This window comes from Euleptes europaea, chromosome 13 (genome assembly GCF_029931775.1).
Source record: "Euleptes europaea isolate rEulEur1 chromosome 13, rEulEur1.hap1, whole genome shotgun sequence".
Classification (NCBI taxonomy): Eukaryota; Metazoa; Chordata; class Lepidosauria; order Squamata; family Sphaerodactylidae; genus Euleptes; species Euleptes europaea.
In genome coordinates, this window is record NC_079324.1 from 15893057 (window position 1) to 15920463 (window position 27407).

At 46.1% G+C, this 27407-nt stretch overlaps 2 protein-coding genes across 2 annotated transcripts in view; one reads left to right on the forward strand and one right to left on the reverse strand.

Annotated features, from left to right (window-relative positions):
• Window positions 1-4313: 4313 nt before the first annotated feature.
• On the reverse strand, window positions 4314-18800 carry HMGN5 (high mobility group nucleosome binding domain 5). The gene is made up of 6 exons (XM_056859613.1): window positions 18760-18800; window positions 16946-16975; window positions 14916-14945; window positions 12732-12782; window positions 6998-7138; window positions 4314-5022 (listed from the first exon to the last, which is right to left on the reverse strand). Exons 1-6 carry the CDS (start codon window positions 18772-18774, stop codon window positions 4975-4977), a joined length of 315 nt encoding a protein of 104 aa, XP_056715591.1. The 5' UTR covers window positions 18775-18800; the 3' UTR covers window positions 4314-4974.
• Window positions 18801-26634: 7834 nt separating this feature from the next.
• Window positions 26635-27407, forward strand: part of SH3BGRL (SH3 domain binding glutamate rich protein like) — a 67532-nt gene continuing 66759 nt past the window's right edge. The window contains exon 1 of the mRNA XM_056858968.1: window positions 26635-26653. Within this exon, the coding sequence (XP_056714946.1) occupies window positions 26635-26653 (19 nt within the window). The remainder of the gene's footprint in view (window positions 26654-27407) is intronic.

Sequence of the window (27407 nt, forward strand, 5' to 3'; positions counted from 1 at the left end):
TTTTCCAACCTGCAGTAAATCCATTTGATGGCACTATCATCTATCCCCCATTTGATCAGTTTGCTAATTGGTTGTTGTGGATTTTGTAAAATCTCTTGCTGAAATCAAGGTATATTCCATCCATGGCATCCGCACGAGTGACTGGGCTTGCTTGCAGTCTTCCCTATGAGGGTTCTCTTGGGACCTCAGCCAGGGAAGGAAAGGGGTTCAGTGAGCACCGCAATACTTCTCTTCCCACCAGGTTGCTCCACTTCTCTCTCTGAGCACTGCCTTGTTTCCAAGCTGCTTTCTGAACGGTTGCTTCAAAATCTGTTTTCCCTGGTATCGAAATCAAGCTGACCGACCTGCAGTTTCCCAGATCTTCCTTTTTCCTCTGAAGATGAAGGGACTCCCAAGACTTGATGGTGCCAAGCTGACAGCTGTAGACTCCAGAGTCTTCACAGCCTCTGGGTGTGGTTGGATCCTGCACTATCATTGGATCAATGAGTGGCCATGGTAGCACAGCCAGCATTTTCACCTATGCCAGGCCCACCGGCTGGCTCCTCATTTGTCTGGGATGGCCCTTGCTACGTTGATCCATGTGACGGGTCACCTCCAGATTGGATGACTGTACTGCTTTACGCTCTACAAATAACAACCTACTGGTGATCCCCAGCCCAAAGCATGTGCAGCTGTCCTCAACACGGGCCAGGGCTTTTTCAGCCCTGGCCCCGGCCTGGTGGAATAGTGTTCCTGGGGACATCAGGGTCCTGCGGGACCTGCAAGAGTTCTGTAGGGCCTGCAAAACGGAGCTATTCCGCCAGGCCTACGAGGGCAACCGCTGGCTACCCTTAGCTATCTATTGTACTGGCTTCCCCATCCCTTTCCCCTCCGCTTGTCATCTGTGGGGGTGATCCTGCTGTCTGGTCCACAGCAATTACTACTACTGCCGGCCTGAGAAGACAGTACTGACTTTGATGGACCAAGGGTCTGATTCAGTATAAGGCAGCTTCATGTGTTCATGTGTACCTCAGAGCCATCTGGTTTTAAATTGTTGTGTTTGAATGATTGTTATTTTAACATTTTATGGGTTTTGTTGATTTTAGAGGTTGTAACCCGGTCTGACTGGGAGGAGGGCGGGCTACAAAATGCAAATATAAATAAATAAATCACTCTATGTAGGGCTATCCTTGAAAATGCTTCGGAGACTGCAGGTGGTCCAGAATGCAGCTGCCAGGTTGCTGACCTGAGCATCACGGTCAGCTCCTATTATGCCAGTTTTGCAGCAGCTGCACTGGCTACCAATTAGTCTCCAGATCCAATTCGAAGTGTTGGTGTTAACTATTAAATTCTTTAATGGATCCTCCTACCCACAGGACTGCCTCTCTCATTATAACCCCCTGCGCTCCCTTTGGTTTTCCTCTAGGGGCCTCTTGCAGGTGCCCGGCCCCAGTATGGCTTGGTTATCTGTCACCAGCGGAACAGCCTTCTCAGTTGTGCCCCTACCCTGTGGTATGTACTCTTCGATGACAACTGTGCCCTGCTGGACTTGTTTGGTTTCCACGTGGCATGCAAGGCCGAATTGTTAAGGTTGCCCTTTGGAGTGTAATCCACACGTTTGGGTTGTTTAGTTAGTGGTATGGTGCTAGCCACATATTTTAATTGCTTAACATTTTAGCCAGTATGGGGTAGTGGTTAAGAGCAGCAGACTCTAATCTGGAGAACCGGGGCTTGTGTCCCCACTCCTCCACATGAAGCCTGCTGGGTGACCTTGAGCCAGTCACAGTTCTTCTCTCCGAACTCTCAGCCCCACCTACCTCACAAGGTGCCTGTTGTGTGTGTGGGAGGTGATTGTAAGCTGCTTTGAGACTCCTTACGGTAGAGAAAAGTGGGGCATAAAAACCAACTCTTCTTCATCATGTTAATGGTTTATATTTGTTATCTGCTTTTATGTTGCTTTTAACTCATTTATACTGTTTTAACGTTGTGAGCGCAAGACCCTCTGAGTAAGCGGTGACTAAAATATCTACTAAATAAATAAAATAAAAATTGCCCATCTCTAGCCTCAAGGTACCGCCAGGATTTCTCAAAGATGAGGTTCCAAGGGTACACCTGGGAATTCCTTTGGTACCCTAGGATGGAAATGTAGCCAGCCAGGATGACTTGAAAGTAGCTAGCTATTCCTTGACCAACGTATCAGTTTTGAGCAGCAATCGTGTCCCCGCACCCCCCGCCAGTCACTCTCCTTTTGCCAAAGCTGCACACGGTTCCTCTTTTGGAAGAAGTTGGGGCAAAACAGGACTTGAGTAATTCTGCCTTTCTTTTGTCACCATTTCTCCATCCTCCCCGGTCTACCGTTTCCTTCCTCCGCTTCTTATTCAGACATACTTGAAACAACCCTTTTATTCCTAACCTTCCATGCTACCCTCAGCTCATTTTGAACTTTAACTTTCTTGGCACTAATTAATTAATTAACATAATTATTAGACATCTTTCATCCTTATGGAGCTCAAGGAGGCTTACAATATTAATGAAATACATAAAATAAATTACATTTAAAAAAACCCAAAATTTAAAATCACAATAAAACTGTCTTCAGCAACTCCAGTCTACTTGCCTGTAGATGTCTCTAGTTACCTGTCCCACCTTCCATTTCCTATATATGTCCTTTTTAATTTTCAGCTCATCACTTATCTTTTTATTCAGCCACTTTGACTTCTTGTAGATGTCTCCCCCACCTTTCTCTATCACTGGTATTGTTTGTAATTGTAGTTTTAACAACTTGTTTAAGGAATCCTCATCCATATAGCATACTTATTTAGAAATAAATCCCATTGGAAGTAAATTCCATTGATTTCAAAGACATATTTATAAGAATAAAAATGTAAATCTCCATGGATACAGATGTTCATGTCATGATCTGATGTGAAAACGGAGGCTGAATTCTGATGTCATGACAAATTACTTTTTTCATTCCTAAAACAAGCTCTGGATGTCCTCAGTCTTGCGCACTCTCTCCCTCTGTGCATAGCTCAGGTACCAAAGACTTGCTGGTTCGTAACAAATCACAGCTTGTCATTATATCTTGATCCCAAACTGTAGTTTGCCTACGGACCAGGATTAAAATATAGCTAATGTTAAATTGTGGTTTAGTCCTGGTTTACAGACAAGAAACTAACCACAGTTTGTGGTATGGATGTAACAACTTAACAATGCACTATTGCAGAAGAGTATCTGAGTTTCAGAACTGCCACATGACCTCCAAGGTTTGTTCTGAATGTAGACAGAAAGTAAGCAATTGAAAACAAGCTATCCCTCCTTCTCAAATGTCTTCCTTTTTTTTCAGATTTATGGTGCTGAGATATTTACTCATTCAATTTTGGGTGCTCTAGAACAAATATTATTTGCATTCCTACAGCAGCTTTCTATTACTGACACAATTTTATATTTAGTTTCAGAGGGTAGCCCATGCTAGTATATGATGATGGAATATTTGACTCTCAAAATCTCATACTCCGAAAACCTTCTTGGTCTCTTAAGGTGCTGCTGAACTAAAATCTAGCAATTTTATATCTAGGTGTTTCTTAAAACCATTAGGATCAGAGGTCAAAACTTAACACCCAGGACGGGCAGCCCACTCCTAAAGGTAGGGGTAGATCCGCAACTGCTATGAGCGGTGGAACCGTGCCTCCTCCTCTGAGGCTTCCAAGCTGCCAGGAAGGGACAAAAAAGGTTATTTAAAAATAAAAATTGGAGGGAATGCACCATTAAAATGAGCGAGGCTGACCCGCCAAAAATGGTGGCACCACCCTGCCACCGCTCAAGGGGGTGTTCCCAGGGCGAACAGGGTTAGGAAGCTGCCCAAAGGCAGCTCGGCCCCTGGATATGTCTCCTCCACGCCGGTGCAGCCGTTATCTCTTCCGAAATTTAGTTCCCATACTGGCTGTGCTGGCCAGTGGAGCTCCGTCGCTCCCGGACGCCAGCATGTTTGTCGCTTTATCCCATGATAAAGTGGCACCCGCACCAGCATGGGGTCACAACTGCTCCAAAGGAGATTCACACACCCCCAGATTGCAGCCTGAGTCCACCTGATAAAAGGTCCATCCACAAATTTAAATGCTTGAAACATTCCCCACTGGCATTCAGGGCCACAACTAGGGTGATACAAGCAGTGCTCGGCCCCTGACTGAGCTCTTTTGTGAGCAGAGTGGGACAGTCTCAGGACTACTGGTAAACAGGATACAGTCCCAGATTTGATATCCCTCCTGTAGGAAGCAGACAGTCCTGAGTACAGAAATGCATCACTACCACATAAGTAAGCAAAACTACAATGCTTCTTTCGAGGAGTCTTTTTTTATTAAGATAAATCCAGCAAAATTCCTAACAGTGGGTATATTCCGCCAACCTGCCCTTTTTTTCTAAAAGAATTTTTTTTGTATTTCATTTAAAAACACGATTACACTCCCCCCCCCCGCATTATTCTTCTTCTCCAAAATGTGACAAAATAAAACTACATTTGGGATACAACAAGATTTCCAGCTTCTTAGGATTTTTCATGAAAATATCTCACCTTCTTTATAAAAGCAACCCACAGAACCACCGGAATGTCTGACGCAATTATTTTGTGTAATTTTTTTTCGAGACCTCCCCACGTTAAGAAACCGTACAACACGTAACAAGGGTGAAATTAAAATCTGAAGTCTGTCTTGACTTACACACAAAGGGATTATATACTGACAGAAGTCAATAGCTACCACCACTGATTCTTTCCAGGTACCATACAAACTATGACAATCACAAAATTTTAAAAACAAAAGATTTTTTGTTTTGTTTTTTTGTTTTAAGTCCCAAGTAACAGAGATGAAGATGTTCCATGATTAAATTCATGCTAAAAAAACCTGCATTTATAAAATAGTTGATAAAAATATTCCTCTCTTAACAATACAGTATGGAGGTATGGATACCGAATGATGGAAATGAACAGGGCAAAGGTTGTTACTCGGACTTGGTTTCCTTTTCATCAGATTCTTCAGCAGCTGGTGCCTATCAGTGTTAGAGATGGGGAAAAAAGAAAGTATTTTTTTACAAATAGGAAATATCCCATTCTATTGTTTGAAAGAACGTGCTAGCTTCTATCTTTAGTACAAACGAACCAAAACTAGATGCAGAGGATTCTGAAGTGAAACATATCCCTGGGTTGGATCTAGTGATCCATCGGCAGATTTTCCCCACGTTCTCCTCCCCCTAGCAGCACTTTCTGACCCTAAGAAATGTAATTCCTGGGTCAGAAGGCTGCGGTGGGGAAAGAGGATGAAATTGCCCTGTGTCAAATTAGCTCCCCACGACAGCCTCCTGACCCACACAGCTATTAGTCCATGAATGAACTGTCCCAAGGGTCAGAAATGGCTACCGGGGTGGGGGGTGAGATCTGGAAAAGATCCACAATCCTTGCGTCCATGGATTACTTCCCACCTACAGAAATTTATTTCTCGTGTGAACGATTTTAAATTCTGTACTCATTACTAAATCCGACCCCTTGAAAGAACAACAGAAATGTATAGTACATATACATTACATCTTCAAATTCATAGAATCAAAACATACAGAAAGCACAGCTCAGCTTGCCTTTTATTATTATGTCACTTAAGTGCCAAATGTATTTACATGTGTGCAAATTTAAGAATCAATGGGGATGAAAAGACGCAGCTTATTTTTCTACCTTTATTAAGATTTTGTTTCCACTGCAGCATGTCAGGTTTAAAAAAGGCTTAATCTCCCATCCCTCTTATTTTCCTTCTGGGGAAGGGGGGGTCTGTCCCCCACCCCATTACATAAAACATGGGTCCACCCCTCTCTAGCAGGCTTCTTTCTTCTGCATGACCTCCAGTTCTAAAATGTTACATCATGTTTAACTCAGTGATGCTTCAAATGTACAGCAAAAGCACAGTGCAGCATTTTAGGTGTCATAATTCATGTTTTAATGGTCATTCACATCACAGTCTCTCTGCAAGAGAAAGCTAGTACCTCAAGGACCAGACTGGGAACCCTCTACCTGACATGCTAGTTTTCCACATTTGTAGCCTTTATCAACATGGGAAGGGATTCAAATGTAGCATCCCTGTATACTAAAATGGTACATTCCTGACAGAGTTTTTCAGATTTCTGTGCCAAAATAGCCACTGATGGCCACGAATCAAGTTCCAGCACAACACAAGATCCCTTTCCCTTCTCTAAATTGTGTATTCCAGATACTGTGCTTGCTTAATATCAGCAGCAGACAAAACCTACGCTCGTCCCCAGACCTTTGGCATGCACAGCAGACTGAGAAGACAGAGGAGGTCAATCTCCTTCCTCTGCCTTGCAGACCCTTGGAAATAATGAGAATTGTGTGCTTAGAGACCTCAGGACAGTGACAAATAATGGCCAGGTCTCAAATCCAGGTAACCAAGAAGGTTGACAAAAAGCCTAATGTGTGTGTGTCAAGTGCCATCAAGTCACAGCTGACTTCTGGCGACCCAGTAGGGTTTTCAAGGCAAGAGACTAACAAAAGTGGTTTACCATTGTCTTCCTCTGCATAGCTACCCTAGTATTCCTTGGTGGTCTCCCAACCAAATACTAAACAGGGCTGACCCTACTTAGCTTCTGAGATCATGTCAGGGCTAAAAAGCCTAACACCAGAATGACTACTTAAGGGTTACATGTGATAAATTAATAAAACTTTAACACATTACAAATGGTAACTTTCCCCCCATTATAACCAGTTTTTTCCCATTTGTAATGTATGAAAGTTTTGTTAACTTATCGCATGGAAGCCTTAAGTATACATTCTGGTATTAGCTTTTTGTCACCCTTCTTAGATACTTGGTCTTTCTGGATTGAAGTTTTTCTTCCCCTTTCTGTTTTGGTTTTTCAGGTCTCAAATCCAGCTGCCACCTGTGTTCCAGGCCAGCTAAACTACATACTGCATACAGTTATAAGGGCTGATTCCCCTGCACCATATAGCTGCCATATACTCTACCTCGTTAGTTTTGGTATCTCCGTTCTCAGAGTGGTTTTCTTCTTTAGCATCTTCTTGCTTAGTTTCGTCTTTTCCTTTGGCTCCCTTCTTCCCTTTTGCTACCTTTTTGTCCTCCTTCTTATCATTTGCTCCTTTTTCTTTCTGCAGCAGCAATCCCATTTAACAACAACAAAAAAGGAGAATAGCAGATTGCATTTAAATGTCAATTCTCAAATATCGAGGCTTTTATGTTTCAAGTAAGATAATGAAGAGACATAATTTGCAGACTAAATAAGGATGTTTTGTGGTGGGAAATGCATACTTAAACAATAATAAACATTTCTGCTTGGATAACAGCAACTCTCTTTTGAAGTATTGTGGCCACATATGACACATTACAGAAAAGGCAAATATATTTTTAAAACTCTATTTAACTCTATTTAGAGATAATTTATTCTGCTATTATTAGACATAAGCTGAGATTCTCCCTGGATGTAGAAACTGTCCAATGTGCTGGTTTCTCCCATTGGACCATGTACTGCAAAAGTACTTGGCAAGAATTTACACCCTGCCCATTTACTCTGCTGCAGTTTCAGACATCAGCATATTTGAAAGGCAGACGTTAAAAAAAAACACACACACACAAAATCCCAACATATCAACAGCTGTGTATACGCAAAGTGCAATAGAGAATGAAACCCATAACAGCCTACACTATTTCCTGTCTAATTCCAATAAGAGTAAGAATGTACTTTTTGCTGTAGCAGGTGAGAAAGATGTCAGAATGAAGCATGTGCAATCCCTTGCCTTCCTTGTTGAGACAATAATGTACTTTGCTTTCTTTATATAACAAACCTGACAGAAGACACGTATTGTGCTGTAGGGGCTGTCTAATAATGGCTGTATGGCTCCGTGTCATGCTAGAAAACGGGTTACTGGGGAGGGTGAATTCTTGGAGATAGCTCCACCTGCAGCAAGCAGTGTTTTGTGACAACCTGTGACTTGAAGCAGACAAACTGCGGAATGCTACGGACCAAACCAGATATGATGCCCATTAGCATGTAAAGAGAGGGCTACAGAACCCTCCTTTCTATAGAAACAAAGGTCAAGGCAGCTCACACAGTGAAAAAAATTGCCGATAGAACACAATTTGTTTTAAACATGTGTTGTAAGATAATAAACCAACAGTAAAGATCGGCACGATCACATTAATCAGATGCCAAAGGCTTAAAACAGAACAAAAATGCCTTGATCTGTTTCCTGAATACAAAAAGGAATGAGCAGTCCTTTTAGGAGTGAACTGCAGACACAAGGCACCCTACAGAGAAAAGAGCGCTGCAGCAATCGTACGCATGCCCTGCTACCGAGCTTCTTTCAGCTAGGATGAATATATTAATTTGAGGGTAAAGAGGACTAAACCAGCACTCCACCTAAGTCAAAACTGTTTATCTACCTATTGCCTTGTTTCTTAGGATTGTTTTCCTCCTAACCGCTCAAGGTAATCTACACACAGCAAAGGGCTCAAGCGCTTAGAAGGATGGATACTGCCACCATTGACTATGGAGAAAAACTGGGGTAATGGCTATGCAATTTATACGGGCACACTTTTCTTTTTTGAATTTTCCCCGGCCTCTGCTAAGTGCCTTGTTGTGTGAACAAGTCACTGTCCCAGTTATCTCATGGTAAACCATCTATACGTATAATAGCAATGGTTGGTCTTTCCAGATGGATCGAAACATGAGCATGGTGGCCAAGGGTTAAGGTATATGTTTCTGCAAACCTAGGGCAATCCCCAAGTTTGCAGAAAAATATTAAAAGAAGCTTTTAGAAATAGAAATATAGTGAATTAACCCCCCTCAAATAACTTGAGGTGTCTGCACAAGCAAAGATATTGTTTAAAAAATGGATCACCTAAGGTAAGGGAGAAGAGGCAACAAGAAGCCAGGGAGGTGGCAGAGCTGGAAGGGCGCGGGGGCCAGCAGGGATAGGGTCTCTCCTCCCCTGCAAGTCCTCATGGGTTCTCATTTGTATGAATTACTGAGCAATTCTGAAGGGGGGTTGTTAAGGAGTGCCCAGGGGTGGCGTAGCCATGCCACCTCCTGAGCAGTTTGCAGTGGTGCAGAGGGAATTAAAAATTAATCCCCCCCAAGCCCCGTAAAACTCCTCCATTGAGTTTCATGGGGATACGCCTTGAGTTTTGCAGGTGCAGTTTGCACTTGCAAAAGGGGGCAGTCTTGGGGCAAAAAAGCTTAGGGAATGCCCTGGGAACGCCCCTTCAGGGCTGGCGCGAGCCTTCGCACTGGGGAAACGCTGTTGGAGGCAGTGCCGGTTGCCTGAGCCTTGCTGCTCCCTGGAGCCGGCATAAATTGCCCTGCGCTGGCATCAATGCCCACTTAGCCGGTGCAAGTGGCACTAACGCCAGCACAAGGGTCATGCTGGCTCCAAAGGCCATTTGCCCCACCCCCTCTGAGGATTGCTCTACACAACCAGAATCTCAACATATTCATATCCACATAATGCAGGGCTTTTAATCCAGTACCCATAAATGTCCGAATTCTAATTGCTATTCATTACCCAAAAAAATCAGTAATAAGGCTGTAACATTAGATGTATATTATACATGCTGGAGTTTTTGGGTTTTTTTTGGGGGGGGAGGGGAATTTCTCCCTATCCCCACAAAGTGCTGCTACTGAGAAATTAAGGCTGCCCACCACCCTAGGCCTGCTCAATGGAAGTAGTTCTCAAACAGTGGTCCAAGAAGAAGAGTTGGTTTTTATATGCTGACTTTCTCTACCACTTAAGGAAGAATCAAACTATGTTACAATCACCTTCCCCTTCCCACAACAGACACCCTGTGAGGTAGGTGAGGCTGAGAGTGTGACTAGCCCAAGGTCACCCAGCTGTCTTCGTGTGTAGGAGTGGGGAAACTAATCCAGTTCGCCAGATTAGCCTCCACCGCTCATGTGGAGGAGTGAGGAATCAAACCTGGTTCTCCAGATCAGACTCCACCGCTCTTAACCACTACACTATGCTGGCTCATACTAGGCAAGAAGTGTGGATTACTTGCAAACTTCCATATCTCTTCTGCAGGGGAATTTCATTTGTGCCAGAGGTGGGATGTAGGGAGACGGTATTAAATATTTTCTGGTCTACTCATGCACCAGAATGAGGTGGTAGAATCTGGAAGTGAGAGAAAGGACTGTACCACTTCAGACTGCAGGTGAAGGATATTTTTTTTTAAATTCTCATTAAAAAAAACCCTTCCAAACCAAATCAGCACATTAGGGAGAAAGGTTCTGTTTCAAGCCTTCAGTCCGAGGTGATGCTGCCCTTCCCTTTTCACAGACTGAAGCTGTACAGTCGATTCTACAGCCTCATTCCACTGCACATATAGACCAGCCCTGAGAACGAGGCGTGTTCCAAGGTGCAGCATCTTCCGTAACACAGAGAACATACCACAAAGGACATGCAAAGGGCTCTCTAGCAGGCAAGTCAAAGGCAAAAGGATTCCCTGAAGACAAGGGTGTTTGGTAACCGCTACCCAATCATATGGCTTTTCACTGGTGACTTTGCAGCCCAACTCACTGACTAAATTAAATTTAGCTGGTTGGCGGCTTGACTCAAACTCAGCAAAAAGGCGTACTAATTTCAAAAGCAATTTTAGTTACAACCGGCGTGTGAATTCTACAGCTTTGCTAGCTGAAACTTTGGCAACTGTTCCCCCCTTCCACATGGAACCTATTTATTTATTCACTTCATTTATATACTGTCTTTCACCCAAAAGGGGACCCACAGCAGCTTACATCATTCTCCTCCCCTCTGTTCTATCCTCACAACAACCCTGTGAAGTAGGCTAGACTGAGTGTGACTGGCCCAAGGTCACCCAGCAAGCTTCCATGGCACCAGTGGGGATTTGAACCTGGTGTTGTAGGGCTCTGCACCTTTCCCCCGGTATTTTTTGGGTTAGGGTTTAATAAACGTGAATGCTTTCGAAAAGCCGAATCTATTGTATTTGGCTTTTCAGATTTTTCAAAATTTTCCGGGTTTATTAAACCCAAAAAATACTGGGGGAAAGGTGCACAATCCTACAGCACCATACTGGCTCTCAGCCTATCTAGATCAGTGGCCTTCAGCCCATGGATCAGGACCGTCAGAGGCTCCTGAGCATCTGTAAACCCACCATTTTTTTTCTGTTGCTTTTTGGAGGGACCAGCTGCTAGTGTGCAAGTGAAGAGAGCAAGAGCTCTCTTCACATTAGGAGGAACAGGAAGACAGTGAAGGCAAGGCCACTCAGCAGAGAATGGGATTCCTCTATGGTTGTAATTAGGGTTGTGCAAAAGAAAAAAAAATCGGTAAATTTCAGGTTTATTGGGCCGTTTTCCCCCCAGTAAACCCAGAATAAGCTGAATTCCCATACCGGTAAATATGGTATTTGGCTTTATTTCCGGGTTAACTGGAAAAAGTTGGGTCCATTACAGTCTGTGGGGATTTTTTTCAAAGCTCCTGTGGGGGCATTTTTGGAGGTAGCGTCACCAAATTTGCAGCGTGGCTGCAAGGGACTCTCCTTGCATGAACCCTGAAGTTTGGGGAAGATTGGGTCAGGGGGCCCGATTTTATGAGGTCTTGAAGGGGTTGCCCCCCTCCTCCATAGAGAAGTTTACAATGATTCTCTATGCAGGAGGGGGGTTGACCCATTCGGGACACCCAAAAATCGGACCCCCTGACCCAATCTTCACCAAACTTCGGGGTTCATGCAAGGAGAGTTCCTTGAAGCTATCCTGAAAATTTGGGAACTCTACCTCCAAAAATGCCTCCCCCAGAGCTCATTAAAAAAATTCCTACAGGGAAAAGCCTGGGGAAAGCCAAAGCTGAAAAAACTTGAATACCTATTCAGCTGAAACCTATTCGGCTTTGGGCAGATTCCCAGGTTTTGGTATTTTGGTAAAACCGAAAACCAAACTTTGCCGAAACAGCTATTTTCGGGTTTATTTCCGGTTCAAGTTTATCAATATGCACAACCCTAGTTGTAATCCTTGGTTTGTTCCTTACAGCAATACCCCTCAAGGTGGTCAGCTTGCGTTCCCCTGGCTTCCTTGGTCTGCTGCTCCCTGTCCTGGCCTCCACATCCATCAAAACTCTTTCGCCTCATATGTGGCTGTGATGTCATGTCCTTCTATCTTAATGTGTCCCATGTTGCCACCTAAGGGTTAAAGATGGGTCCTCGGCCTGCAAGGCTAAATACTGTTGACCTAGATACTACATTTTGATCCCACCCATTTCAGGAGCTCAATGTGGCACTAATGGGCTTCTCCTCCCTGTTTTATACTCACAACAACCCTGTGAGGTAGGTCAGACTGAGAGAGAATGACTGGCCCAAGATCACTCAGTGAGCTTTTACAGTAGTGGGTATTTGAACACAGATCTTTAGCCTGACGCTCTAACCACTTCATCACACTGGCTCTCCTAAACAAATTAAGGAGTGTATACAAACAAAATATACTTGATCGTTTTAGTTAGGATGTACACAGTGGAAATTACCATGCCCTTTGAGGAATTTCAAGAATATGTTTAAAAGAAACAAAGAGCTCTAGATCTTTCACACACAAAATATGTTTATTTTAACCATCTACCAAATATTTTTCTGGGGAAAAAAGAATGACTGTGTGGATGAGAAAGCACAATGCCAGCTAGTTACTCTATTTTTTTTAATGGAAATGTATGGTCTTCAGCGTTTATTTGGATTTTTTTTTTTTACCTTGGGTGCTGCCTTTTTCGGCTTTGGCTCTGGTTTAGGCAGAGCAGGTTTCTGCAAGAGAAGCAAACAGGTGAATGAGGAACGTTGTAGGCGAACACAGTCAGTTTCTTTAAGTACAGAATAGATATGGACCTGAGCATAATCCACTTATCTCAGCCCAACTGAAATGAATGTTGTCCAAGATTAGGTGTGTTCTTTTGCAATGCCCACTGAATTCCAACAAGTCTTGTGCAAACAGAGTGATCAGTGAACTAGTTACTACTCTTTCTGCAGTCAATGGGTCCTCAATTTTGTATAGCTTGTGAGCACTTTTAGAATTTTGAGAGAGAGGAGTGGGTGCCACCACAAAATGGGTGCCCTACCCCTAACCCCCCTCCCATACATAATTTTTTTTAAAAATTAAAGCTTAAATTCAGTGAAACATTTATGAGGGGAAATGGAAGATTTCCATTTTTATAGGGAACAAACAAAACTTTCAGGCAATAATATACATTACCTTCATTTACTAATATTTATCCAAGCGAAATAAATTGGAAAGTGCCTCAGTTTCTATGCACAAGTATTTTCAGGATCGAAGACTGATATTGGGGAGTCCCTAAGCCTGTGTACAATTAATGTTATCTAGTGTGTGTATGGGGGAGTAAAGGTATTTAGTAGCAGGTGCTAGGTAGACGGGTGTCGAACTCAATTGTTATGAGGACCAGATATGACATAAATGTCACTTGGTCAGGCCGGGCCATGCATACCATAAAATTTAATGCCCAGATCAGGAGTGGGCTGCCTCGGCTGGCCAGATAAGAGCTCTCAAGGGCCATATGTTTGACACCCCTGTGCTAGGAGCTCTTCTCAGCCAGGTAAAGAAATGGCATGGGGAGTAAGTGTTAAGGGCACAGAGAGAAAGAGGAACAGAGAAAGCGGAAGAAAAGATTGTGAGGGGAGGGTCACAGGAAATACTAGAAAGGAGGAAGTGTGAACAGGATAAAAAAAGTTAGTTGAAAAGGGAAAGGATCATGGAATCAGTGGCGGGGGTGCCAGAAAGCACTTAGGTGAGCATCCATGGGGCACCACACTGGGGATTGCTACAATAGATCTTGGGTTCAACCAGGCAATCTAAATGCACCAAGATTTTGCCAATGGGAGGATTTGGGGATCACAAATGGGCTTCATGGCATAATCCAGAACATAAGATTTATAAACCATTTGCAGAATTCTGTCCCACTTTTACAATGCTAGCCACAAAGATGTAATAGGAATAATACTATTGTATTTCCATATTGCAACACATACATTATCCCAATCTTTCCAAGAACCCTGTAAATTAAATCAGTATCATTATCCCCACAGTGCAAATGGGGAACTCGGCCAGAGTGGCTTGCCACATTACAAAGCCCACCAGACTGTAGCCAGAACTAAGAGACTCCTGCCGCCGCCTTCTTCCTCCCTTTCCACGAAGCCGCACTGCACTGACTCCATGTGTCCTGACATGGGGAGGGGCTGTGGCTCAGCGGCACAGCATCTGCTTGGCATGCAGAAGTTCCCAGGTTCAATCCTTGGCATCTCCAGTTAAAGGGACTAGGCAAGTAGGTGATGTGAAAGACCTCTACCTGGAGAGTCGCTGCTGGTCTGAGTAGACAATACTGACTTTGATGGACCAAGGGTCAGATTCAGTAGAAGGCAGCTTCATGTGTTCATTTGACGCTATCATGTCAAGCATTTTTGGCCCCGATTCCACAGGGGATGCACAAGTGTAAACATAAGATGGCACGAGACAAGGTGTACTAGATGTTATGAAAATGGAGAGACAGACTTGGAGTTGCCATTTTTAGCAGCGGTCCAGTGTTTCAGTGTGGGCTTCCTGGAGGCACCTGGTGGGCCACTGTGTGAACAGACTGTTCGACTTGACGGGCCTTGGCCTGATCCAGCAGGGCTTTTCTTATGCTCTTTGAAATGTGTGTTCCTGTCCCAAGGTCACCTTCAGAGTTCACAGCTGAGATGAGATTCGGACCAGGAACTTCCACCCTTAAGTACTGCGCCACATGACACCCACCCTCAGTCCTCCAGAATAATAAGGCTCCCTGTTTTGCAGACGCTGTTGGAACCTCCTTGCATGAGGGCTCCCAAGTCATCAGCACCGACATAATGGAAGTGTTAACATGGAAGAAAAGGACTCAGAGAGGTACTCACTGCGGATAACCTAGCCGATCGTCTCTTTGGCTGCACGAAAGACAGACAAACTGTAAGTCGATGCCATTAAAAAGGGAAATTCACATTGTAAAGTCATCTGCAAATGTACTCGGGCAAAAGTCCCACTCAGTTCACTGGAGCTCAGTTGAAAGTGAACATCCACAGGATCGGGCTGCCCCATAGTGCAAAGGGCAAAAGTTATAACTGAATGCATGCCAAGATAGTCCATAACTGTACGCAATTTAGGATAAGGGAAGTGTTGCTGCTTCCCTAATTTCTGCCAGTTCACGTGTAAGAGCCATCCAGCGTTGTGGTCGGCTCCGCGCAAGTGTATCCCCTGGCATAAATCAGCCTCCCAGAGGATGACAAACAGCCCAGCTCTCCAAAAGCTGTTGGTACATTGCGAATGGGTGGACAGAAGGAGGAGGAGTTGGTTTTTATATGCCGACTTTCTCTACCACTTAAGGGAGAATCAAACTGGCTTACAATCACCTTCCCTTCCCCTCCCCACAACAGACACCCTGTGAGGTAGGTGGGGCTGAGAATGATCTAAGAAAGCTATGTCTAGCCCAAGGTCACCCAGCAGGCTTCATGTGTAGGAGGGGGGCAACCAACCTGGTTCCCCAGATTAGCCTCCGTCGCTCATGTGGAGGAGTGGAGGATCAAACCTGGTTCTCCAGATCAGACTCCACTGCTCCAAATCACTGTTCTTAACCCCTACACCACGCGGGCTCTCAGATGTGTGTTGGCTGCTCTTATGCATCCTTAACATTTTAGAGTAGCCCCCCCCCCCAGTACTCCCTTGTCCATACATCTGTTGCATAATGTACAATAGTCTATGCCAGCCCTGAGCCAGACTCAGTAGCCATTTAAAGGGCAGCTGACCCTTAACAGTGACCTATTTCAGCAGTGGGCTGTCATGGATGGAACGCAACTGTCGTAGGTCACTGCCTCTGCTCAGGTCCCTCCGGTACTGCTTTTCGCTCAAAAATAGCTACAGACCCTCTACCCTTTCGGGCTCTTATAACTATTATGGGGGAAAGCAATAGCAGGCTTCTGGCCAATGCCAGCCATCCCAGTGCTAGCAAAGGACTCTCTATACCAGCCAGTGAAAAACTCTCCGGGCTGTAACAGTTGACCTATTGTGCTGTAGCCACACCACTGAACATTTTCCAGGACTCCGTATGTCCATCTCCAAATTGTAAGGCTACAAATTTGAATGGAGAACTGGGATATGTATCTTAACAGCGCTGATGGTGAGAAAATAGCCCCAAACCTATACATTTAAGTAAATTGCAGCTTTTCTGCACTTTGCTCCGGACAGCCAGATCAGCACATATCAACCATTTGTGGCGAACTTTGTTAAATTCCAGTAAAATGGATAGGCAAAGTGAATGGGTACCATCCAGTCAAGGTCAAGCTCTCTTATGACTCCAATCATCAACATATTTCCAGAAGAAGAGCTAGAATTGAGTCCAGTGGCACCTTAGAGACCAACAAGATTTTTGGGGCATAAGGACTCAAGGATCTCCATTCCTACTTGTATCTGATGACGGGAGATTTGACTCTTGAAAGCTTATACGAACTGCTGCTGTATGCTCTTCTACGGTTCTAGCTCTTCTATTGCAGACCAACATGGCTACCCTCTGAAACATACTTCTGGCAAGCTCAACTAAAATCTGTATGGTTTCCATCTGAATAAGCAGAGTTAAGATTGAGTTGCAAGTCCTGATGATTTCACTAGGAGTGCAGTATGCACAGGCTTAAGGTGTTCGCACTGAAATCAATAATATTTAAGAACACTTATTAATGTGCTGGATGGTGGCCAGTGTGTTTAAATAATTGTACTACCAAATGTGCATCAAATTTTTAGAGGGCCCCCCCCCACGTGAACAACTGGATTGTTGCAGAATTTTTAAAGCACTCTCTGCTTTGTGAATGGATCATATATCGGTTAAACTCCTTCAACTAGAAGTGGGGGGAAGAGCAGGGATGAATGTTTTATAATGATACCATGTAAACAAACTTACCTCCTCCTTTACCTCGCCTTCAGCTGCAGCCTATTGTAAAAAAAATAAAGCACATACAAAATGTCAGTATTTGCATTTGTGGTTTGGCCCCTAAAAGGAAATGGCTACCAAACGCCTGCAAATAAGTCTCTAGGCGTCTAGGACATTAGTCAAAACGGAAGGGCTTGTTAGACATGGGATCGGTAGCCACTATTTCCAGCCTTACATGCAAATCTAGCATACAATGTCACCGCCAAGTCGGTGCATGCAAAATAAGGGGCACACAGTAAAGCAAACTCCACAACTCCTAACTGATCACCGACTGCTTGTATTTCTTATTGTGCCAGTTAGATCTTTGCAATGCCTCGTCTGCCTTTTTTGCTTTGGGTGACACCAGAAGTCATTCCTGCCCTTGCACGTCTTCTGCAAGACGCTTGCAAAAGTAAGTGTAAAAAAAAAAAAACTGCTCCTTCCCCTCCCACCTGAAATTCGTATTTTAGACGATCCCAAGCCGGCCTCCCAACTGCCACAGCAAAGACTACAGCTCCCACAATGCCCCGCCAGCCACTTTGTTTTGTTTTACGTCCTTGCGTCAAAAGTCGCCCCAGCCTTTTTAAAAAAAAAATAGCAGTTCCCGCCAAATTGCCTACAAGGTCGCGATCAGCTTTTTATTGGGGGGGGGGGGGCGCACGGGAATACTTCCGCACTCGACACAACGGAGGCGTGCTCCGGAGAGGAATTAAACTGAGTTAGATGGACCCCGGGGGGGGGGTAAAGCGGACCCGGGGGGGGAGAGATGGGGGAGGGGAAAGCAAGATTGCATAAGCGCCGCTTTGCACACGCAGGTACGCCGCCAAAGGCCTCCGCAAAGCGGCTCGCTGCAGGTTTTGCTTTTAAAGCAACCGAGGCTTGACGAATGAATCAAACTAAATGGATTAATCTGCAGCTATTTTTAAGGCGCGCGGGGGGGGGGAGAAAGAGAGGGAAGGGAAGTCCCCGGGCCTTTTTGCACGGGGGATAAAAAGGGTTTATTTGCAGAAAAGAAGGCGGGTAGGTTTTTTTTTTTAAATTTAAAAACAATAGCCCCTCTCTCCTCCCCACCCCCCACCCCGGCCAAAGTTGTATTCCGCCTGCTCGGAGACCCGCGGCTCGCCAGCGCGCTCTCCGCTTCCCCCCCCCCCGGCGCTTGCAAGGACAATTTCAAAACTCTGCGCCGCCTAATGGCTCCGGATCACCATTGCACAACCATCTGGTACGACAAGAAGTAGGAGGAAGGACACACACACACACACAAAAAAAAGAACAAAGGCAAACGCAGGAGAAAGGGAGCCACTTCGGATCCCAATTTTTGCAAAGAAGCGCGCCCCCTCCGCCAAGCCCAGCGATGCCCCCTCGTCCCGCAGATGACCGTCAAGGCTTGGGCTGGGGGGAAGCAACCTGCTGGGTTTCTTGGCGGGGGGAAAGGCGGCGGAGGCTTCCGCGCCTTTGCCTCTGCGCTCTCCATAGGGGCACCAGCAGCCAGCACCATGGCTGTTCGGGATCCAGCATGGAGACAGCGAGCAGCCGCCGCTCTCCAAACAAAACAGCCCAAACTCAACTCCGGCCGGCTCCTCGGCTCGCCCCGATCGCCTTTCCGAAGCGTCTCTCATCCGCACCCGCTCCGCCGCACGGCATGCACCGACATATTAAAATGCAAACACACACAAACTGCACATAGCGCGCGCGCGCGCAAATCAAGACATTTTAACCCCCCCACACACCGCAAACGGGCTTCATACTCTTTCCTCCCTCCGTTTCTCTTCCCCCCCCCCCAATATTTTTGTTTTTTTGCTTACCTTTCTTTTGGGCATAGTTGAACCTTAATAGCTGCTTGCAAAACAAGAGAGATTGGTGTGTATTTAAAAATGTTTAATGAAGACACCCCTCCCTCCCCAAAAAAAAAACGCTTAAAAGGCAAAGCACCACGCGCAAAATTAAAAAAAACACACACACCAAACAAACCCTCTTGGGAAGGCTTTGTTTTAAAAGGGGGAAAAAAGAGATCTCCCCCCCTTGAACACTATATAAAAGACCCAAGAGTTAATTGCGGCAGAAACTGAACCAAAAAAAAAAAATCCCCCCCTCTTTATTGCAAACAGTAAAATACACCAACACTCAACCAAACTGCATGAATGGGGAGCGCGAGATGGGTCCGGGCTCTGACTGATGCGCGCCTCGGCCAATAGGCGAGCCGGGCCAGAGCGGGGGAAGGTGGCGGTGGTTGCGGGGCTCGGACGAGAGGCGGGGCTGGACTCTTAGCGCGAGAAAGACACCCGCGCGCACATCCAGGCATCCAGCGAGACGTACGCCGGGCGCTTGCGCCGCCTGCGTAAGCGAGCGGCCCTTAAAGCTCTTCCTGAATAGAGCCGCCCCCCCTCCCTCCTCTCCCCGGCCTAATGGAGGAGGCAACGCAGCGGCGTTTGCTGCGCCTTGCTTTTGGGGGCCTGGAGCAGCTCGGAAGCCAAAGACCGCCCTTGGGTGCAAACCACCTGGGAGAGAGGGAGGGGGGCTTTTTGCAAAGCTCCCCAGGCCCCGCGCCTCGTTGTGCGCCGCTAGGGCTTTGCAGCAGCCCCGGGAGGCTGGGAGCAGAAACTTCCCTGAAAAGTTACCCGGGGCGGGCGGGCGCGAGCCTTTCTCTTCCCAGAGCCACCAGCAACATGGCTGCCCTGGCACCTTCCTGCCTTCCCTCTGCAAGGGGGAGGAGGAGAAAGGGTGCAGCTTCGCGGGGGGTGGGGGAATGCAGGGGCCTTGTCTCTCTCCCTCCACGCGAATGGGGAAGGCGCGGCTGGAGAGCGCGGCGAGGCAGCTCGGCTTCCCTCGGGGCCCGAGATATGCATTCGGGCATGCCACGAAACCCGTTGCTGGAGGCGGCCTCTCCGCCCTTCTCCAGCCCCGATTCATAAGTGCAGGTTTCTTTTGAAAAAATTAGGCTGTACCAACGGATTCTCCAAGGCTGGGGTACGTTGGCAGCCTCCCCCTGAACTGTGTTGTGCACCGAAGTCATTGGGATTCTCCAGTTGGACCGCACGCTTCCAAGGGAATGGGTTCGGGGTTGGAGAAACGAAAGGCGGTTTTGCTCTTGGAAGCCGACCTAAGCAGGAGTTTACTGGGGAATGAGTCCTTCGCTGTGTAATCACAAGGGTGTAGTCAGAGATGTGGTGCAGATTAGGATTTTACGGTTAAATCCCCTAGCACCTCGGCAGGAATGCTCAGCATAGAAAATTATTTTCTCCCATGAGTAAAACCTACGGGCAAGAGTAGAGCGTTCTTTGAGAAGGGAATGGGTTTTCTAGTTTTCAACCAAGGAAGAAGAAGCGTTGGTTTTTATACTTTCCTTTTCTCTACCTTTAAGGAGTCTCAGAGCAGCTTACAATCGCCTTCCCTTCCTCTCTCCACAACAGACACCTTGTGAGATAGGTGGGGCTGAGAGCTCGGAGAGAGCTGTGACTAGCCCAAGGTCACCCAGCAGGCTTCATGGGGAGGAGTGGAGAAGCGAACCCAGTTCTCCACTCCTCGTAACCACTACACCATGCTGGCTATAGAGAGGCTATGAAGTATGCGGTGTTCCCGCTTTGATTCAAAACAGCATGAAAATAACGCATAGAGTTTCTAAACAAAAACCAACTGGTGTCAAAAGCGGAGGTGAAAATGAGCGGGTAATGGGCCAGTGCCCTGACCTGGATGGCCCAGGCTAGCCTGATCTCGTCAGATCTCAGAAGCTAAGCAGGGTCAGCCCTGGTTAGTATTTGGATGGGAGACCACCAAGGAAGTCCAGGGTTGCTGTGCAGAGGAAGGCACTGGCAAACCACCTCTGTTAGTCTCTTGCCATTAAAATCCCCAAAAGGTGTTGCCATAAATCGGCTGCGGCTTGACGGCACTTTACACACACACACACACACACACACACAATGGGCCAGTACAGAGCAGGGGTAAGAAAATTCCCAAAGAGGCAGCTCCCATCTTCTGCTTTGATTCCATCTATCATAGTACCAGGGAGAATTTTAATTTACTTTCACCCCTGTTCACAAGAGTCTTATTTCACAAATAGAATCATAGGGACCATACAGGCTATATAGTCCAACTCCCTGCTTAATGCAGGATCAGCCTAGCCCTAGAGCATCCCTGACAAGTGCTTGTCCAGCCTCTCCTTAAAGACCGCCAGTGAGGGGGAGCTCACCACCTCCCTAGGTGGCTGATTCCACGGTCGATCAACTCTTACTGTAAAAACATTTTTCCTAATATCCAGCCGGTACCTTTCTGTCTGTAATTTATACCCATTATTGTGAATCCTATCCTCTGCTGCCAACAGGAACAGCTCCCTGCCCTCCTCTAAGTGACAGCCCTTCAAATACTTTAAACGAGCAATCTGTCCCCCTTCAACCTCCTCCAGATTAAACATTCCCAACTCCCTCAGCCTTTCCTCATAGGGCTTGGTCTCCAGGCCCTGATCATCCTTTTGTTGGGGATTGGCAAAGTATCCTTTGTGATAGTGACAAAGTTTATTGTCTGTGGCCGAAGGCCATCTCAATCCACCATACAAAATATTAAAATAACATAAAATTATCATAAAATAACATTAAAATAACTTTAAAACAGTCTGACCCACAAGAAACTAATATTTAAATATGTTAAGATCCCTGATTAAAAACAGCTTTAGCTCGGATTTTCTTAGCTGCTAAAGCAAAGAGTGACACTTTGTAGGAAACATCAGGATTGGTGTCTGATAGGAGAAACAGCAGCTTCTCTGGATCTGGAGAAAGATTTAGGCCCTTTAGTATCACTCTGAGGAATTTAAGTCTGGGCTCTGTATAAAGAGGACAGAATAAGGTGTAATGAGTTAGGTCCTCTGGAGCGGCCCCACAAATACATAGGCGAGAGGCCCATGGTGTTCGGGAGTAACGTCCAGCTATCCAAGCCATTGGCATGGTTTGAAACCGGAGGGCGGTAAAAGCTATTCTGAGGTTATAGAAGGGGATACTGACCAGGTATGAAGCTCTGACATGATCCCCTTTAAACTGTTTAAACAGCCTTAGTAGCCAACTTGTGGCCGGAGTGCTTCAATCAGTGGGGGCCTGCGGCCCATTTGGAAAGGAGGGCTGGTTATGGCTCTGAGTCAGGCCTATGCTACTCCCTGTTTCTCTAGTGGTACACAGTGCAGGACGTGTTGGAGAAGGGGTTTCAAAACCCACCCCCAAACTCCAGTTTCCACATGCATGTGTCTGCCCAAACCTGTCCAGAACTCCAGAAACACAGACATGAGCATGCCCTGTACTGAATCAACACCAGCATTGTCTGTTCCGGGAGCAGCTCTCCAGCATCGGAGGTTTTACAGCACTGATTACCTGAGCCTTTGACTGCCTGAGCACTGACTACCGGAACCTACAGGCACCTGGTTGGCCACTGTGCGAACAGACTGCTGAACTTGATGGACCTTGATCTGATCCAGCATGGCTTTTCTTATGTTCTTAAGTACTGGAGAAGCTAGGGATTGAACCTGGGATGTTATGTCTGCAAAGTAGAATCTTACCACTGAGCCGAGGCCATCATGGGTCTGGGAGGATCTGTCTAGATGGACAGGTTTGATTTTTAACCACTGGAGACTGCTAGAATGGGTGTAGCATTGAGGTGGGGTGGCCAGGACACCTGAGGCTTGCATTTTAAGAGGTTAAAAGGTTGGAGAGCATGGAGCCTTCTTGATCTTCAGTGTAGAATCACTTACCTGTTTGCAGTGGGTTTTCCCTGAGATTTTATTATGTGTCTGCCTCTGACACAGAAAGCAAGCAAAAGATTCTGAATCTGGAAATGGGTGCTGAGAAACAAGAGAATTTAAAGTTTAAGAATGGGAAGAAGGGCTAGAGATGGGCTGACAGTTTAGGGTTAAGGTGTGTCTTGCAAGCAGGCGATCCCAGGTTCATGTGTTCATGATACCACATAGAAAAGTATAAAAGGTAAAGGTAAAGGTCCCCTGTGCAAGCACCGGGTCATTCCTGACCCATGGGGTGACGTCACATCCCGACGTTTCCAAGGCAGACTTTGTTTGCGGGGTGGTTTGCCAGTGCCTTCCCCAGTCATCTTCCCTTTACCCCCAGCAAGCTGGGTACTCATTTGACCGACCTCGGAAGGATGGAAGGCTGAGTCAACCTTGAGCCGGCTACCTGAAACCAACTTCCGTTGGGATCGAACTCAGGTCGTGAGCAGAGCTTTTGACTGCAGTACTGCAGCTTAACACTCTGCGCCACGGGACTCATAAATAGAAAAGTATAGATTAACCTTTATTGCTCATTGACACAGTCTTAAGCATTCATAATATAGAGAAACAAAGAAATGAACAGTTTTACAGTTTTAGAATAAACACAATTAATAAAAGATTTTATCCATCTGTGGTGCAGGGTAAACTTGCGTTATCAGAGCTATTAGGCCCATTACACATGCTAGGTATTTCATTGTCTGATGTACTTTCTCAGTATCTGAATCTAGATCTGATAAAAGAAATGATATAATCCAAGGTTTTAACGGAAGACTGTACTTTACTAAAATAGGTGAAATCCACCGGGTTCTCTCTGCTTCCCATTTCTTACAAAAGAGGTGATCTAAAGTTTCAACTACCCTGTCTCCACAGTCGCACAGGGGGTCGCTAAAAGGAATTAAAAAAAAAAAAAACGACCATTCAGAACCTGTGTAGGGAATGCTTTTAATCTCGCCAAAGTAAAAGCCCGCCTTTGGTTAGGAAGGGTCAAAAGGTTGAAATATATGGAAGGGCTTCTGGGGGAGGTATTCCCATTGCATAGAAAAGTGTGGCCATCACTGTTTTAAAAGTACCCCACATCTTAGAGGAAGATGGGAAACAGCAATGGAACAGCAAACCAGATTTTTGGCATGTTGTTGAATGACGTTATGCCCAACCTGTAGAAGTCAGACTGTCTAGTATGCATGTTGTGTACCTCCTGTCTAAATGCAACAGCTTAGCTTGAGATGGTGATTGTTGAGCACCTTTTAGCAACTAGTTTTCTTGGGTGGGGGCACTATGGGAATAGGTTGAGGGTGCTGGACCCCTTGCCACAGTACCATCCTTGCTACTGCTGGCATGTTCTGTTGTCATGGGTACTTTTTCCACAGCACACTTGCCTCTAGGTTAGCAAAGAGTGAGGGAGTGAGAGAGAAGAAGAAGAAGAATTGTTTTTTATATGCCGACTTTCTCTACCACTTAAGGAACAATCAAACTGGCTTACTATCACCTTCCCTTCCCCACACCACAACAAACCCCCTGTGAGGTAGGTAGGGCTGAGAGAGCTCTAAGAGAGCTGTGACTAGCCCAAGGTAGGAGTGGGGAAACAAATCTAGTTCTCCACATCAGAGTCTAGTGCTCCAAATCACCACTACACCATGCAGGCAGGGTCTCTCTGGGGCTGGTCCCAGAACTCACACTTGCTGATCTGTATTTCAAGTATGGTCAGTGCAATATCTGTGTTGTGTCTATAGTGCAACTTATACTCGATTGGGACTAATAGGTAGTCGTAGCAGAATGCTAAGATCCTTGTTTTGGTAGTGATATAACAACTTTGCTAATCATCACTTAATTTTGAATCTAAAGGTATTTGTCAGAATTTGTCCAACATACTTGAGGGACAAGCTGGATAAAACTAAAGCAACGTGCTATGTAGATAGTGGGGAACACTTCACATTTTTATTCTAAAACGAAATGGGGCTTCCTTGGTCTCCAGATTATGTGGGAATGGCTTATCTGTTTCTCTTGCTCCCTGTCCCTTTGCAGTTAAAATACGTTAAAAAGGGAATGCTACTTTGAACATGTGTCTGTCGGACCCTTGGTAAGAAGAAGAGTTGGTTTTTATATGCCGACTTTCTATACCACTTAAGGAAGAATCAAACTTCCTTACAATCACCTTCCCTTCCTCACAACAGACACCCTGTGAGGTAGGTGAGGCTGAGAGAGCTCTAAGAGAGCTGTGACTAGCCCAAGGTCACCCAGCTGGCTTCATGTGGAGGAGTGGGGAAACCAACCCGGTTTACCAGATTAGCGTGTGCCGCTCATGTGGAGGAGTGGGGAATCAAACCCGGTTCTCCAGATTAGAGTCCACCGCTCCAACCTCTGCTCTTAACCACTACACTACGCCATTTACTGCCTGTAGAATGGATCAAGAGACTCCACTAAGCAGCAATGAGTTTGGGGTGAAGAATCTCAAGTCTGAAAGCTCATTCTCATGTGCAGGTTGCCACTTGATGCTGCACTCATCAAGTGTCAGACTTGTAAGTGTGAATCAGTGGCAAATAAGTGAAGAGCTCAGAGCAGTTGCAAGGGGCCCAGGGCCCTGGAAGGGCTCTTCACCAAAGGCCAACAAACTGCTTCTACTACCTGTGCTTTGTCACCATCTTGTGCTCTTCCTCTCCCTTTGGGGAGCAGTGAATTTGTTAGTTTATATAGCATCTGAAAGGACCCTTGCTACTGCATTTTGAACCAACTGAAGTTTGACAAAATGTCTTCAAGGGGAGCCCCACATATAGTGTGTTACAGTAGTCAAGTATGCATGTTACCAAGGTTTTGTGAGGATTGTCTGCCCTTGAAGAACTGGGCCCTCTCCAGACCCTGCCCCTTCCTTCATGCCATGCAGCAGTATTGCTGCAGTTGGCAGCAGTTCTCCCCTCCCTATCGAGGAGAAGGGGGCAGAGTTCGGCTTCGGCTGCTGCTGTGTCTTGATGTTGACCACTCGGTGCCCTCTTTCCCATCTGTTGCCTGGCTGGGGCGCAGGCAGTGGTTGCTGATGCTTGCTCACCCTTCTGCATGCCAGCTCGCAGCCTTGCCTCCTGCCACTGGAGGGGGGGGAGCAGTTTAGAGTACCAGTAACTCCCCACTTGCTCCAGCTGGGTGGTGGATGGAGAAGCAGACTCGGCCCTACAGGGCAAATAAGCGATCAGCAGAGCAGGGCTGTAAGTGTGGCTGTCGATAGGAGTATGTCGGGGAAGAGGAGCTGCCATTGCAGTTAGTGGGGATGGAGGCACAGAAGAAACTTTACTCAGAACCTGCCAATACCTGGAACTGGTTCTGCTCACCTATTCTGCTGCATGTGTAGCTTGAAAAAGTGGGCTAAGACCCCTGAAGTCTTGCAGAGAATTCTGGGTGCATTGTCAGTATGGGGAATTAATTGCCCATGTCAGAAGCAGTGTGGGAGCTCTAGACCAGGGGTTCCCAAACTTTTTGAGTCATGGCACTCTTTTCAGGAGAGAAATTAGTCAAAGAGCACTAATTTTCACCCAGCACCTATATACTAAACCGAATGACAGTAGTATTGACAATGGAAGGTAGTTTAACCATTTGGACGTGTTAAACATCAAGTTTTATTTCATTCAAAAAATTTATTTTCTCCACTAATTTCACTACATACACAAAAAAACCCCCAAAAAAACCAGCGTTGCACTGACCTGTAACTGTTGTTCATCGAGTGTCTTCGTGCAGGCACACATGGGACTGCGCAGGCAGGCCATGGAGATCTTTGAAGCTTCTGGAATCCTCCGCTCTACAGAGTGCTCCCCCTCCCACCCAGTCAGTGCTGTGACTTTCCCACCCAAACAGTCACATGACCGGGAGGGAGGAGCGCTCTCCTCTCAGTTCTCCAACCTGCCGCCGTGGGGACAGCAAGGATAAACAATAATGAAATATGAGTCCCACAGCTACAGGTAAGTGCAACACTGGTTTTCATCGTCGTGTCTTCTGTGCAGTCCCACATGGGAGAGTAGCAAGCTCACCAAGGAGGAGGGTGTGGGACCACTCAGCGAAAGATTGACTGGACTGCTTTTCCCACTACAGCCTCCCTGCCGGAGTCGACATCCATCGCATAGTGCCTCAAGAACGTCGATGGATTGGACCATGTTGCCGCCTTGCAGATGTCCTGGATGCTGATCCTGGAAGAAAAAGCGGCAGAAGCAGCTTGGGCCCTAGTTGAGTGGGCCTTGATTAGGAAAGGACAGGTGATGTTGGCCTTTCGGTAGGACAATTTGATAGCCGAGAAAATTCAGATGGAGATTGACTGTGCGGAGGCACCCCTGCCCTTATTAGGGCCTTTAAATCAGACAAACCAATTGTCCTGTTACCTAAAGTCAGTGGTATGACTCAAGTAAAACAATAAAGCTCTACGAACGTCCAAAGTGTGGAGAGCCTTGTCTGCATCAGATTGGGGATGCGGGAAGAATACAGGGAGTACTGTGTCCTGTGATAGATGAAAAGCTGAGACCACCTTGGGCAGGAAGTCCACATTGGGCCGCAACACCACCTTGTCAGGGTGAAACTTCGTAAAAGGTGGATCAAACCTTAGGGTAGAAATGTCACTCGCTCTCCTAGCCTATGTGATTGCTAGTAAAAAGGCAGACTTGTAGGAGAGATAGGAGAGATCACATGTAGCCATGGGTTCAAAGGGATGACCCATCAGTCTGG

Coding starts and splice junctions, on each gene's coding strand:
- HMGN5 (XM_056859613.1), bottom strand. Junction 14,946..16,945: donor AAGGCGAGGTAAAGGAGGAG/GTAAGTTTGTTT, acceptor TCTTTCGTGCAG/CCAAAGAGACGATCGGCTAG. Junction 5,023..6,997: donor GAGATACCAAAACTAACGAG/GTAGAGTATATG, acceptor TAACACTGATAG/GCACCAGCTGCTGAAGAATC.